The 13,329-nt window shown below is 42.4% G+C and overlaps 5 protein-coding genes across 6 annotated transcripts; 2 read left to right on the plus strand and 3 right to left on the minus strand.

Annotated features, from left to right (window-relative positions):
- Window positions 1-101: 101 nt before the first annotated feature.
- On the minus strand, window positions 102-3,377 carry LOC116651039 (uncharacterized). The gene has a single exon (XM_070209771.1). The coding sequence runs from the start codon at window positions 698-700 to the stop codon at window positions 521-523; it is 180 nt and encodes a 59-aa protein (XP_070065872.1). The 5' UTR covers window positions 701-3,377; the 3' UTR covers window positions 102-520.
- Window positions 3,378-4,715: 1,338 nt separating this feature from the next.
- Window positions 4,716-5,753, plus strand: MED9 (mediator complex subunit 9). The gene is made up of 4 exons (XM_032436663.2): window positions 4,716-4,815; window positions 4,962-5,319; window positions 5,471-5,534; window positions 5,589-5,753. The coding sequence occupies exons 1-4, from the start codon at window positions 4,731-4,733 to the stop codon at window positions 5,751-5,753; spliced, it is 672 nt and encodes a 223-aa protein (XP_032292554.2). The 5' UTR covers window positions 4,716-4,730.
- A 28-nt stretch (window positions 5,754-5,781) lies between these two features.
- On the plus strand, window positions 5,782-6,475 carry LOC6625975 (protein NCBP2AS2 homolog). Its single transcript, XM_002050470.4, has 2 exons — window positions 5,782-5,954; window positions 6,010-6,475. Exons 1-2 carry the CDS (start codon window positions 5,782-5,784, stop codon window positions 6,092-6,094), a joined length of 258 nt encoding a protein of 85 aa, XP_002050506.1. The 3' UTR covers window positions 6,095-6,475.
- Window positions 6,476-6,519: 44 nt separating this feature from the next.
- GTPBP1 (GTP-binding protein 1) lies at window positions 6,520-10,404 on the minus strand. 2 transcript variants are annotated; one of them, XM_015174536.3, is made up of 5 exons: window positions 10,240-10,404; window positions 8,748-9,096; window positions 8,506-8,686; window positions 8,089-8,431; window positions 6,520-8,027 (listed from the first exon to the last, which is right to left on the minus strand). In XM_015174536.3, exons 2-5 carry the CDS (start codon window positions 9,004-9,006, stop codon window positions 6,831-6,833), a joined length of 1,980 nt encoding a protein of 659 aa, XP_015030022.1. In that variant the 5' UTR covers window positions 9,007-9,096; window positions 10,240-10,404; the 3' UTR covers window positions 6,520-6,830. The 2 variants fall into 2 exon arrangements, with proteins under 2 accessions (XP_015030022.1, XP_002050505.1); XM_002050469.4 differs by lacking the exon at window positions 10,240-10,404 and adding an exon at window positions 9,178-9,302.
- A 1,867-nt stretch (window positions 10,405-12,271) lies between these two features.
- On the minus strand, window positions 12,272-13,078 carry bic (bicaudal). Its single transcript, XM_002050468.4, has 2 exons — window positions 12,944-13,078; window positions 12,272-12,842 (listed from the first exon to the last, which is right to left on the minus strand). Exon 2 carries the CDS (start codon window positions 12,839-12,841, stop codon window positions 12,314-12,316), a length of 528 nt encoding a protein of 175 aa, XP_002050504.1. The 5' UTR covers window position 12,842; window positions 12,944-13,078; the 3' UTR covers window positions 12,272-12,313.
- Between the last annotated feature and the right edge of the window lie 251 nt (window positions 13,079-13,329).

The raw sequence follows: 13,329 nt of genomic DNA on the forward strand, positions 1-13,329 counted from the left end.
TGTTATAGTTTAACGGAATTTGTATTAATTTCAAATTGTTGTTGCTGGTATTTTCCACAATAACCGTTAGTACGCACGTCTATTTCTTAAGAAACACGGTGTTTTCTAGGGTGCAGCCCCCCCTTCGAGCTTTCGCGTGCAATTTTGTCAAGTTCTTGCCTTATAAATTAGATTATTTTTTTTTTTTTTGGGTTGTTTTTGTTGTAAGCAACAAACAATAATTATTCGAAGTAGAAGGGAATTGTTGAGGTTTTTTAAATGGTTTTTTTTTTAAAGTATTTTATTTAGGTCAACATTTTTGTTTGAAATGTTTATGACAACAAAGAAGAAATGACACTAGTTTTTTTTTTTTCTCTTAGCACAGCACTTGGATTTTGTATACAACTAACAACCAAATAATATCTATAGTGTTTTTTTTTGTTTTTTGTTTTTAACAAATTTGTTTTGTAACTATTTATGCTTTGAATTGATAAAAAATTCGTTGTGCGTTCTTCGGGCGTTCTTCAGAGCTTCGATGCAATTAGAAGAGCACAAAAAACGAATTATATAGTTTCTTGATCCCGGTTGTCTCACGCTGACGATGGCTACGTAGTAGGGTATTTTCAATTTTTAACAGCATTTTGTTACGCAAATACATATAGCTCGATTGCGATTGATATACATTTGACATGCGTTGCAGTCGTATTTCAGATTTCTCCATTTATCGTTAAGTTTCTGTACTTTGGGGGCGGGGCGGTAGCAATGCAGCACAACAGTTCACAGTTAACAGTCGCTGTGGTCTTCTTCTGCTTCGTCTTCTTCTTCTTCTCCTCTCTGTAACTTTCCTCCTTTTTTTCTCAGATTACGAAACGCGTCCGTTTCTCCTCAATTTCGCCTTTTGTGTTGATTATGTATTTGATTCGTTTGGTTTGTTAAACCGCTGTCAGATTTCTGCTGACATTCTAGCGAGCTTGTCTGTTGTATGCACTTTGCGTGAATTAACTGTTATCAAAGCTTTTGCTGCTTGTCGAGTGAACTTTAATTATTGTGTGTCAGATATTTGACATTCTTATTAGGCGGCAAAGCAATTGTTTTTGGCACTTGTACGACCTCACTTATATATTTTGATTTTCTTATGTAAGGTTTTTGTATTATTTGTTTGGTTTTTTTTTTTCTGTTAGTTTGACACTGTCAGAAGGCGCACATTATAACAGTTAGTTTGACAATGAGACAGAGTTCTTGACAAATTTAGCAATCAACTTTTGCATTTGTTTTGTGACTTTACGCACGACGTTTAACAACACTATTTCACACTTTTAGAAAACACAATTAGCTCAGATACTTTTAATATATTTTATATATATATTCAATATTTTTTTTTAGCTTTTGCTGAGACACCGTGAGACACAACTATTCCAGACGCGCTACAGATTTATTCTGCTTAGTCGCTGAGTGTAAAAATCGCTGCAAAGCTTTGCTAATATTTCTTTTTCGGTTTTTTGCTTTTTTTTTTGTTTTTTTTTTTCTGCTGTCGCTGCTTTAAGTTTAATCGCTGCTCACATAGACGAGAGAGTAACAGCTGCTGTCGTTGTATGCGTGTTATTTATAAATGTCTTTCTGTGTGTGTGTGTGTGTGTGTGTGTTGGTAACTGCTTGCTGGTATTGGTGCTCGAAACTGATAAAGTTTTTGAAAGCCTTATTCAGGTTTGCATGTGTGTCGTATATTAGTTTATGTTGGTGTGCGTGAACTGTTATATATGATTTGCTTGTATTAGGTATTTAATTAGAGCCTTTTTTTTAGGTTTTACACACGCATGTTTTTTTTTCCTTTTCGTATTTCGAAACGGGCTTTCGAACTGCAGCGCTAATTATTTAAATTTGCATAATATATTTGTTTAATCGAAAATTTTATGTTTGCTTCGAGCGGTTTTTGTTTGCGCGCGATTTTCAAATATCTGCGATCTATATTTTAAGGTTCATTAACTGTTACACACACGTATTGCGCTTGCTGCCAATTTGAATACTTTATTATTTTTATATTTTTTGAATATATTTATTTGCCGGTTTATTTTTTGCTTTTCGCGCTATAGAAGCACTTTTAATCCGACGAAGCGAGGCTTCGAAAAGCCCAAAGAGACGAGCATTTTGTGTGGCCAGAACCTTGGTCGAGCGGCAACCAACACGGACACGAGGTTAAAATATCAATGAGTTGTGAGAATATTCGCCGTTAGCGGGAAACTACAGATACAGTTTCAGTTTCAGTTCCCGAATTCAACACAAGCCTCAACGCAAAACCGAGCGCGAGCCGACGACGACGACGACAATGATGATCAGCAGAGAAAAAAAGAAGAAGGAAAGCAAAAAAGAAAAAAAACCCCAACTTGTGATTACGACGGACACGGGACGATGAGAGATTGCGACTGCGACTGCGGCGACGGCTGCTGCTGCTGCTGCCGCTTTGGCTGATTGTTGATCAAATTGATTGTCACTTATTGTGTGTGGGGATGCTGCTGCGACTGCGCTGCCGACGCGGACCAATTGAACACAAAGTGCGCGCGCTGCGTTTGGTTTCTATCGTTGTTGTTGTTTGTGTTGTTGCTGCTGCTGCTGCACTGCTCAGCTGTTTTGCACGTTTTCTTATCTGCTCTTATTTTGGTTTACAGCTGTACTCTTTTTTTTTTAATTTCTTTGTGCTTTGGTTTTTTTTTTTTTTATCAAACGCCTTATTTCACTTGCACCCGCTACTGCGCTCACAATACGGAAACAGTGCAGTTATCTCGCTCGCACACACGTGTTGCGCGCTTGACTCTGGCCAACGCGGCGGCGGCTGTTGCGTTTCACTGTGAATGCCGTTGCTCACGACACAATAACAAATTAATTATTTCAAACAGAGCGAAATTTTCCTCGATTTATGTTGATTGCGCGCGTTGTACTTGCAATTGAATTCAATTCAATTGGCATTTATGTATATGCTTGTATGTTCGCACTGTTATATCGATGTGTGCATGTGAACTGCCCACTCAGAAGCTTTCAATGGCTGCCGTTCGCTTCTGTTGTTGCCGTTGTTTTTGTTATTGTTCGCACTTTGGCTGCGCGCGTCGATGACGTATTTCGGCACGCACACGTAATAAAATTGGCAAAGGAAAATTGGGAGAGCCTTCCAAAAAGCGCAAAAACTGTGTTTTGGGCTGCAGCGGCGTCGTCGCTACGCGCGCTAATTAAACTTTTTTCTTTTTGATAAACAAAAAGCGCCGACGTGTTATTGCTGCTGCTGTTGATTGTTGTTGTTGTTGTTGTTATTGCTTGACCGCTTATTAAGCTCGTTGTTGCTGATATTGTTTGGTTATTTAGACTCGCACAAAACTTGTGTTTTAGCCGATGGAAGCGAACGTACTGATTTTGGTGAGCGCACGTCACACGCTAATATAAATTTTAGCTCATGCTCTGCGTTTACCAGCTGACTGACGTTTCGGGCGCTCTCTTTCGCGCTCGCTGCCGTAAGAGCATGGGGCTCTCTGCACACGCACACACCCACACACGCATGTGCATATGCAAATGCTTGCGGAATGATGCAGAAAACAAAAGCCAAGGAAATTGTTATCGCCACGCACTTGACAGAAGAAGCAGACGTCGTCTGCCCAGCTATCTTTGCGTGCCAAAAAACAAAAACACAAAACAACAACATTTATTGGGGCCTGACTTGCGAAATATCGCAAGAATGCTTAATAACAACAAAGAGGCTCAACAGTTGAGCATCTGTTGCGCTTAAGAGCATCAACCAAAAGAGCGGCGACCGCTGCACCTGTCACCAAAAGTGCTTTTTGTGTTGGAGCGCATTGACGTTATTCTCAGTAAAAGCAACGACAGCGATTTTGTTATTTATATGTCAAAATGCATATGAGTCGCCGGGGAGAGGGCGGGGGTGGTGCTTTCAATTTGCGTGCGAATTTACAAATTATGCGCAAGTTCTTGTTGGCCTAAATATGGCGGCGATCAGACGTTAAGTTGTCTGTGCCTAAATATCAACAAAAGCCTAACGGTATATAACTACATCGAAAACTACAGTTAATGAGATTTGTATAACACAATTTGAGCGTTCTACAATTTGATTATCTTCAGTTAATTCACATTTATTATTGCCGTGCCTTGACATTTGTTGTGTATATTTTTTTGGGGGGTTCTTTTCATTCATAAGCCGTGCGGACTTGTGTTAATTGAAAATTTAATTGACAACGGCAATTTTGAAAAGTCGCCAAAATTTTGGCTCTGATCTGTCGTTCAATCAATATATATTGCAAAAAAAAATAAAAAAAAAATTAGGTTTTATCAGTCTGAAGTTATATCTTTTTTCAGCTCTCTCTTTGCACATTCCTTCAATTGATGGCAATGAGCGCAGTCGAATTAAATATTTTTCAATTGTTTTTGAATTGCCGTCAATAGCAAGGTTTCAAGTGAAATTAATTTATTTGCACAATGAAAGTCAAAGACGCAATTCGTTGTAATAAAAATTGTATGTTCACACATATAGATATAGATCAGAAAGCCGTATCTTTCATGTATCAACGGTTAGAAAATATTTTGACGACTTTGATCTTAATTAATTTGCCATGTACAGTTTTTAGTGGCTTCAATTAGCGGCTGTCAAAAAAATGCCTTGCTAATTTATAATAATTAGCACAATTCAGGCCTTTCATTTGGCCATTCATCAATTTGCCTTTGACAATTAAATGTATAAATTAGGTAACGTAAACATGGACACGTGTTGGGCTTCATCAAATATCGAACGTTCTAATAGAGCATATTTATGTTATAAGTTCAATGGAACACAGGTAAAAGGTAAATGTAAAAATTAGCACCGTTCGTGTTACAGCTCAATCGAGTTCATCAACAGTATTTGAACAGCGCGCGCATGCACGCGCGCTTTACAGCACTGCTGCGATTAATATTGCGATAGCCACTAAAAATATCGATAACATTAACAGCAACTGTTCGCACACCAAAACAACAACAGAGCCAAACGCGTTTACAAAAACGACGCCGATTTATAAGATATATAATGGAATTGTCGCCCATTAATCAAATTGAGGACAGAAAACCAACACTAACTGCTGACGGCCTGGTGCAAACATCAAATTCCCCATTTGAGCCCACAGCAGCAGCAACAACAACGACAACAACAGCAGCAGCAGCCGCCGCCGCAACAGCAACAGCAGCAACAACAACAACAACAACCGTTTCACAGGAGACGCAAACATCGAACGGCATCGGCATCGGCGGCCCGTTGACAGTTGACCAGCTTGACATCGAAATATTGCCGATCATCTACGATATTGTGCGCTGGTGTGTGTGTGTGTGTGTGTGTGTGTGTTTGCAACCAACTGTTTTGCTTGCCAAAATATATAAATTTTGTTGAAATATGCAGCGTCAACTGCGCAGCTAACAAAATTCATTTAACTTATATAACAACAAATATTTTTCTCTTGGCCCGCAGCGTGGAAAAGGATCCCCTCGAGAACGCTGTAAAGCTGCGCGAGTCACAGGACTGCAATCACAAGGTAAGCAACGGCCAAGACAACATGAAGCCTATCCTTATATGCAACATTTTGCAGATCTTTGAGCTGCAAAAGCGCTTCGATTCGGCGCGCGAGCAAATAAAACAGCTGCCGGGCATCGATTACAACAAGGAGGAGCAACTGCAGCGCCTGGAACTGTTGCGCAGTCAGCTGAAGCTGAAGCAGCAGCTCATACGCAAATACAAGGATACGGAGTTCTAGGATACACACTCACACACACACTGACAGGATGGTGCTGCGACTGCTGATGCGCTATTTGGCCAACAATGAGCAGCTAATACAGCGCATGGCCGACAGCTATCCGATGCGACGCGCCGCCCAGTTGGTTGTCTCGCTGATGTATCGCTCCAAGAGCCTGGCCAGGGAGCAGGGCCTGCACGAGATGACGCCAGAGCGCTTTAAGTGGGTCTAACAAGCCAAAAATAAAAAAGGCACACAATAATCTTACCTTTTCCAGGTCCTTTGTGAAGATGTTTAAAAACAATGTACAGCAGGAGCTGGAGGGCGTCAAACGGCAGCTGAAGAATAAGAAAAATAACTAAATTATTGTAAATTACATTATAGATATATTTATAGGCTAGCAACTTCAGGCACATAAACAAAATTTCAAGAGCAAACGAAACTTATTTGAGGAATATCCAATTGAAATGTGGCAGCGTTTTACAACACTGACCGCACGCTGCACAGCGTTGCCAACTGCCTTGCAGGAAATTATGTTTGCTTTAAAATTTGGGTTTTAATTCCAAGAATTCTGCGATTTTGTAGTTTTTCAAACTGTAAATTTATTATGCAATTCAAATACGTTTCAACGTAATTCTATGCTACAAAAGAAATGTAATTAGCGAAATGAAAGTGGATAAAATCAATCATTTTTTTTCGCAGTGTATAAAGCTTGAAAAATAAAATAAGTTGAATTTGGCAAATTTTCTTTTAACGCTTAGTTAAACTAAATTGTTGGCGCTAAATCTTGACATTGGACGAAAACAAAAATTAGACATTTATTAGCAAATTTACACACAATTACACACAGCATACAAAGTCGTCTTACCGCGTGTTACCTGTAGCAAAATAGTTTCACTCTCTCTCTCTCTCTTCGTTTTGTTTCTCAGACAATTCTAAGTTTCTCTTAAATATCAACACGGCCGCGCACTTGCCGCACAACCTTTTCGCCAAAATACTTTGGAGCAGCTTAACAACTATCGAATTTTGTATACAAAATACGTTCTTTCTATCGTTTTTCCGTTAAAACATTTGTCGTTTAAAATACGGTTTTTTTTCTTAGTTTTGTGTCGCCTCTGGCAACGTCTCCGCATGGGATGCGCTGCTGCTGCCATTCAGTGGCGCCGCGGAGCCGGTCGGCTGAGTGCGATTGTTGCGTTTCCGCTTGCCGCCGCGCCGACTGCCCTCGCGCCGCTCGCCGTTCTGCTCGCCGCCATCCTTGCTGCAGCCGGCCGCTGAGCCCGACGCGGAGGAGCCCTGCCCGTTGTGGCGCTGCTGATTGTGGCTGCTGTTGCTGCCGGTGCCGTTGTGGGCGCGCGATTGCATCTTGGCCGGCTTGGGCCGGTATGGCGAGGCGGCTGCATGCGGCATGGGCTGGAGTATGTTGCCGACGGCCTTGGTGCGACCCTCGCGAAAGACGAGACGCTGGCCGGCGCGTATGTACTCCGGCTGCTTGATGAAACGGAACTTGACGCGCGCCTTGTCGCCGGTGCGCAGGCAATCGCAGGACATGCGCACTATCGATGCCGTTTGGCGTATGCTGCCGCAGTGCACCATGGCCTGGTAGCGTGCCGAGATCGTTGTGGGATGATGCAGCACCAGGATTTCGCCCTCGAATTCCCAGCATGCCTGCGGCTTTAGTTCCGGCGATACCATGACCATGCCCTTGCGCAAATATGCACGCTTTATCTTCTTCAGTGCAAAGCTGGCCGTCTGTCCGCAGCGCACGCGCTCCACATTCATGCGCTTGCGATGGATGCTCTTGATGGTGATGGGCACAAAGGTGCCCACTGCATTGGGGCCCAGCATAAGCACATCGTTCAGCTTGATGGTGCCCTGCAGACAGGTGCCGGAGACGACGGTGCCGACGCCCGGCACCGAGTAGACATCGTCGATTTGGAACTCCGCTGGCAGATTCTCGGAGCCGGCCATGCGTGTGCTCAGCAGATTGAGGAACATTTTCAGCAGCTCCAGATTGTCGCCATTCACATTGGACACCTGGAAGATGGGACACAGGCGTTCGCTGACAAAATTCGTGGCACTCAGCACCACATCGTCCTGGCTGCGCACCACCACCGGCACCTTGCGGCAGCCCTGTGATTTGAGCATTTTAAAGAGCAGCTTCATATTGTCCTGTAGCACATTCGGCGGGCACATGTCGATCTTGGTGACGACAACAAAGACAGGTACGGCAAGGGCCAGTGCGAGGCCCAGATGCTCCTTGGTCATGCCAATAATGCCCGCGTTGGCGCCGATCTAAATGAATTCCGGGAGTTTAATATATACACGCACACATATATAAAGAATGTAAGCCCACCATCAGCATGCCAAAGTCTGGGGCATGGCCCGTCATGCCAAACACTGTGGTCTTCAGGTAACGCTCGTGCCCCGCCAGATCTATGAAGGTAATGACCTTTGATGACTTCTCGCATATCTTTACCCAATCCAGATGGCCATGATCCGGTTTATTGACCACATTGCCGACGCCGTCAAAGCCGAGTATGTCATTGCCCACGGAGCTAGTGCGTCCACTTTCGATCTCGTGCTTGTGCCGAAATAGTCGCTGTCGCGCATGACCACGCCCATTGTCCAGTTCACCATGCGTTAGAACGCCCAACAGTGTCGATTTGCCAGCATCCACATTGCCCACGACCGCAACGCTGTGCGCATAAATATCAAATCAGATCGGTTAGAATTATGTGGCTGCTGCAGTGCATCCAAGTAAAGCTCTCACCGTATCTCCATAAAGTCCGTCGTGTCGATATGCTTGCGTATGAGAAACTGCGCCGTTTTGCCCTTCTCCGCAGCCCGTTCGCGCAGGCTAACCAGATCCGCATCTATGGCTGAGGCCAGCTGGCGCAGCGTCTGCACCGAGGCCTCGAACTGCTCCGCGTTCAGGCCGCTATCCTGACCATCTGTGAATGGATGTGTGATCAGCTTTAGTTTGAAGCTATTCATACGTTAAGGATTAGTCACCTTCGCCCACGCCTATTTCGTAGATGGTCTCGCCGCAGCTGTCCGCGATGCGATCGAGCAGCCGTCGCTTGAGCAGCTGCAGCTGCGACTCTGTCGGCTCCACGAGCACATCCTTGGCCCGTATGCTCGAGTAGTCGATGCTCAGCTCTTGCAGCTGCTGTGTGGGCAGGCCGTCCACGGTGAAGATATTGCTGCGTGCGCTCTTGATGCCCACGCCCACATTAATGGGCGGCGCTGTTGGACTCTGTATATTGTTCATGATTGGGTGTCTATCTAAGCTTGGCGTACTCTATATCCTTGGAATCATTTCCCGACTGTGTATGTGTGTGTGTCTGTGTGTGTGCACGTTCTGCAAGATCAAGCGAGAAAGTAAAACAATTTAGTAAATATTTCTATTTAGCTATGAACAGTTATTTATTTTCGTCCTAACCTATCCCACGCCCATTTGCCTTAGTCGAGTTTGGAGCGATGTGCGCTCTGTTTGCATTTCGCTGATGAAATAAGAGGAGCTACGCGAGCGGCTGCGCTTTTATACAAATTGCTGACGAAACGCTGTTAACGGTATGATGCAATGATGCGTGCAGAAACTTGCTTGCAAGCAGAGTTGTTGAGTGGAAGGGAGAGAGCAGAAGGAAGCGCCAGCAATTTCATTCGAGTGCGAAAAGGACAAAAAAAATATTTCACCAGAAGAGCTCGTGGTTTAATAATAATGCGAAATAGCCGAAACAGTGATCGAAAGAGAGAGAGAGCGTGTGAGAGCGGAAGCGCTCGCAGTTGCATTCGAATGCGAAATAACCGTTACTGCAATCGCTGCAGACAGAGCGACGACATTGACAAGAACAAGAGCCAGCTGCTGGGAGCAATTGGCAAACAGCTGTTAGCACAAGAAGCTGACAGCTCAGTGCGGGCGCGGGGAATTCTTAGCGTGTACATGTATGTGTGTGCGTGTGTGTGTGTGCTTTTGCTATTTGGCAAAGCATAAGACGCGGTTTGTTTGTTTGTTTTCATTTTTGTCCTTTTTTTTTGGTTCTCTTTCGCTGTGTTTATGTAAGCATTTTTTGTTGACGTACACAAAAAGCACAAACATTGTTGTTGCACTTTCATTAGCCGTTTTAATTTTCTTTCAAAACAAAAAAATGCCAAAACAATTTATTTTTAGCGCCCACACATTTGTACGTGTATGTGTGTGTATGAATGCATGCAAATTATTATATGTAAAGCCAAACAATAGTTTCTGCTGCTGTTGTGCTTTTTGGTTGTTGTCTTGCAAAATGGCAACAATTGAATAACAAACACTAAATTAGCTGCGTAAGATTTGATGCCATGTTAATGCACTTGAAAATCAGCTACGTGGGTGCAACTGCGAATTGCAATTGAAAAGTGAAAGGGTTGTTTTGTTGATCCCAGGAACTCCTGTTGCAGCGCAGCGGGCACTGGCTCTTGTAACTGCACATAAACCCCCGCCAAGTTTTTATATTTAGCAGTTACTTACAGTTCATACGGCTCTTTGTATTTGTTGCTTTGTTTGTACTTGCACTATGCACATTGATTTGCTAGAGCTGCATTCACAAATATTACATTCAAATATACATAATTAGTAAAATGCCTACGAATTGTTTTTCGTCCGTCCAAGCCACGTAAAATTTTGTAGCGTTGCCAGCGCGCCAACATACACAGTGGCAGCTCTGTGCCGGAATTATCGATAGCGATGTTTGGTTGCCGATAAACGTTATCGCAAAAAGCGGAAAATTTTTAATTTAATAAAAGGGGAAATCGTTTTGCTTATAAAAAAAAAAAAAACAATAATGTTAAGCTATGCAAGCAATTAATCAGCTTATTTCATAGTCTTGTGATTAACTAAACATGACAGCATTCTGTTGCGGTTGTTTTTTAAATGGCCTTGCACTATTTGATAAGCGCTAACCGCATTAATATTTGCTGGAAACTTCGGAATTATTTAAAAAGCGTGTATTTTGTAATGAAACGAACGTGATTCACGGCGATTTGTAGTATTAGAACAAAAACAATACGCCCAACACACACAACCACATACGTACAAGCATACATACAATTATTTGCATGTGTATGTATGAAGTGCGCAAATATAGTTTTCACCTTTGCATTTTTGCTCACTTTATTATGTCGTTATGTACACAATTCCCTGATAACTTGCAACCATTTGACTTGTGTACAATTAATATTGCCATTTGAATGTAAAGCAACGCAATTGCCATTTAAATTCACTGTTCTTTAAACTTGCAAGCAGCTGTGCACAGCTTAAGCCGAAAATTTCAATGTCAACAAGTTTTTTTTTTTTTTTCTGTCTGCCGCGTGCTAACGCTTCTTCTTGCTTGCAGACCAGCCCGCTCCCCTCCCCCCCTCCAGTACAAAAGCCGTTGCTAGGCATAAGGTTGGACATACGCACACACACACACTCGCATTCAATAACCGCACACCGAGATGTAAATATAGATATGAGTGTGTGCGTGCCGGGGTAGCATGAGTTATGCAAGCCAGAAATAAATCCCTTACGATATGAATGAGTTTTATTTTTTGTTTTTTACAGTTCTTTTTTAATGTATGTATGATAGTCTAAAAAAATAGTTTACAAATTATAAAAAGTGTTTTCAACAATTTTGGTACAATTTATCGTGTTGCATCATTCGTGTGTGATTTCATCCAAAAGACGTTTCATGAATATATATATATATATATGTATGTGGATCCAAGTTTGGGACTTTGGGGCGGGCGGGCGACAAAAATCAAGTTTTGAACATTGTTCTTGGGGTGTCGAGCATCATCTGCCTTCTCCTAAACACATAGACCTACTATGTAATGCTCACAGTTCGGGAGGGGAAAAAGTAATGCTAATGCTAAAAATATATTTAACACGCTCTCATCAAATGGTTGCTGCTGCTCCCGCGCACACAACTGGCAATGACTTTTTCTGGAGTGTTTGTCGTCGTCGTCGTCCATCACTTTGAATATATTCATTCACAATATACACATACTATTTGGGAAAACTGTAAAACTATGGATTTGTATATATATATATATGTAGTATATATGTAATGTTTTGTATGTAGTTGTTGTTGCGGGTGGCTAAACAAGGGACTGCGTTAATTTGATGTCAGTGGAAACGGGCTTGTTTTTTTTTTTTTTTTTTTTTTTTGTGTGGTGGAAACGTGCTTTAATCGCTTTGCAAATACATATTATTGTGTTTTACATATTTTGATGTTGCTTTCGCAATGTCGCTCAGGCGCGCTTCCAACAATAACTAAAATATTATTTGTTTGTGTTTAAGTTTTGAAAATACCCTTAATATATTAATATAATTATTATATTTTATGTGTGTTCTGTTCTCAGCGCTCACTTGGGATGCCTTTATTTTGTATAGTAATTAGTTGTGTGTGTGTGTGTGTGTGTGTGTGTAGCATGACCCCCATTTGAAAGAAGTAGTTGTATGTTTTCGTCCACTTGCTTCTACTTCTGTTCGTTTGTATGTGTGTTTTCTTTTTAATGTGTATGTGTGTGTGTGTGTTATGTGTTTTGGGTTTGGTTGTGGTTTAGGCAGATGCCGCAACTTCACCAGATTTCTTGGCCTGCTCAGCACTGGCACCGGCAATGGCCACCTCCTCAAAGTTCTCGACCAGATCGGGTACATCATCATCGCCAGCATCCGCAGCTGCGCCAGCGCCGGCAGCAGCACCACCAGCAGCACTGCTCTTATTGGCAATCTCTGATGCGATCTTCTTTAGCTGATTGATGTCCTGGGGACCCAATTGCGTCAATATGCCGGGCAGCATTTCGGAGATCGTCTTGTTCTCGCCATGACCGGTTATGGCGAACGTGTTCGTTGGCAGCGATGCCTGCGCCTTCGGATTGTTAAAATGGATGACGGTGCCATCATTTTTGATAATGTTCACTTCCTCAATACCGGGTATGGTATTGACCGAAAGTTTTTTCAACGATGATTGCAACTTCTTGTCGTCGGTTGCCGGGGTCGAGTGCACAATCTTCTTCTTGCGGCGTGGGGTACCCTTGCCGCCAATGCGCACCTGCGCCTGCAATTTCTTAAGCTTCTCTGGATTCATTCTGTAAGACACACGCAGCACGCACAATAGCCAAAAATGAAGCAATTTTTAAGTTGCGATTAATTTGAGTTTGTGTATATTGAAATTTGATGTTGAAATTACTTTGATTTTACTATAATTTAGCACAGAGCTAAGCCCGAAAAACACGTGCGCCCAGTTGTAGTCAAATGTCAAAAAGAAATCGCCATGATAAAAATGGCAAAGCAGTATGTATAAGTGTATAGTATTGTTAACAAACACTAAACTCGGTGTTTGCTATCGATAACATGCACAAAATGCCAATTAAACGCTAAGTTCTTTGATGATTTCCATCTAAAAAATACACAAAAATTCAAATTTTAATCATTTTAAATATGCCAATATCTTGTTTTCTTGATTTGCGCTCAAACTTTTGCGTTTTATGTGCGCAACGATGTGCCCGGCAGCTATCGATAGGCAACAGCTGTTTTTGTGCGCATTAAACACAGCGCCACTGTGCAGTGCTGTTA

Source organism: Drosophila virilis, chromosome 5, assembly GCF_030788295.1.
Source record: "Drosophila virilis strain 15010-1051.87 chromosome 5, Dvir_AGI_RSII-ME, whole genome shotgun sequence".
Classification (NCBI taxonomy): domain Eukaryota; kingdom Metazoa; phylum Arthropoda; class Insecta; order Diptera; family Drosophilidae; genus Drosophila; species Drosophila virilis.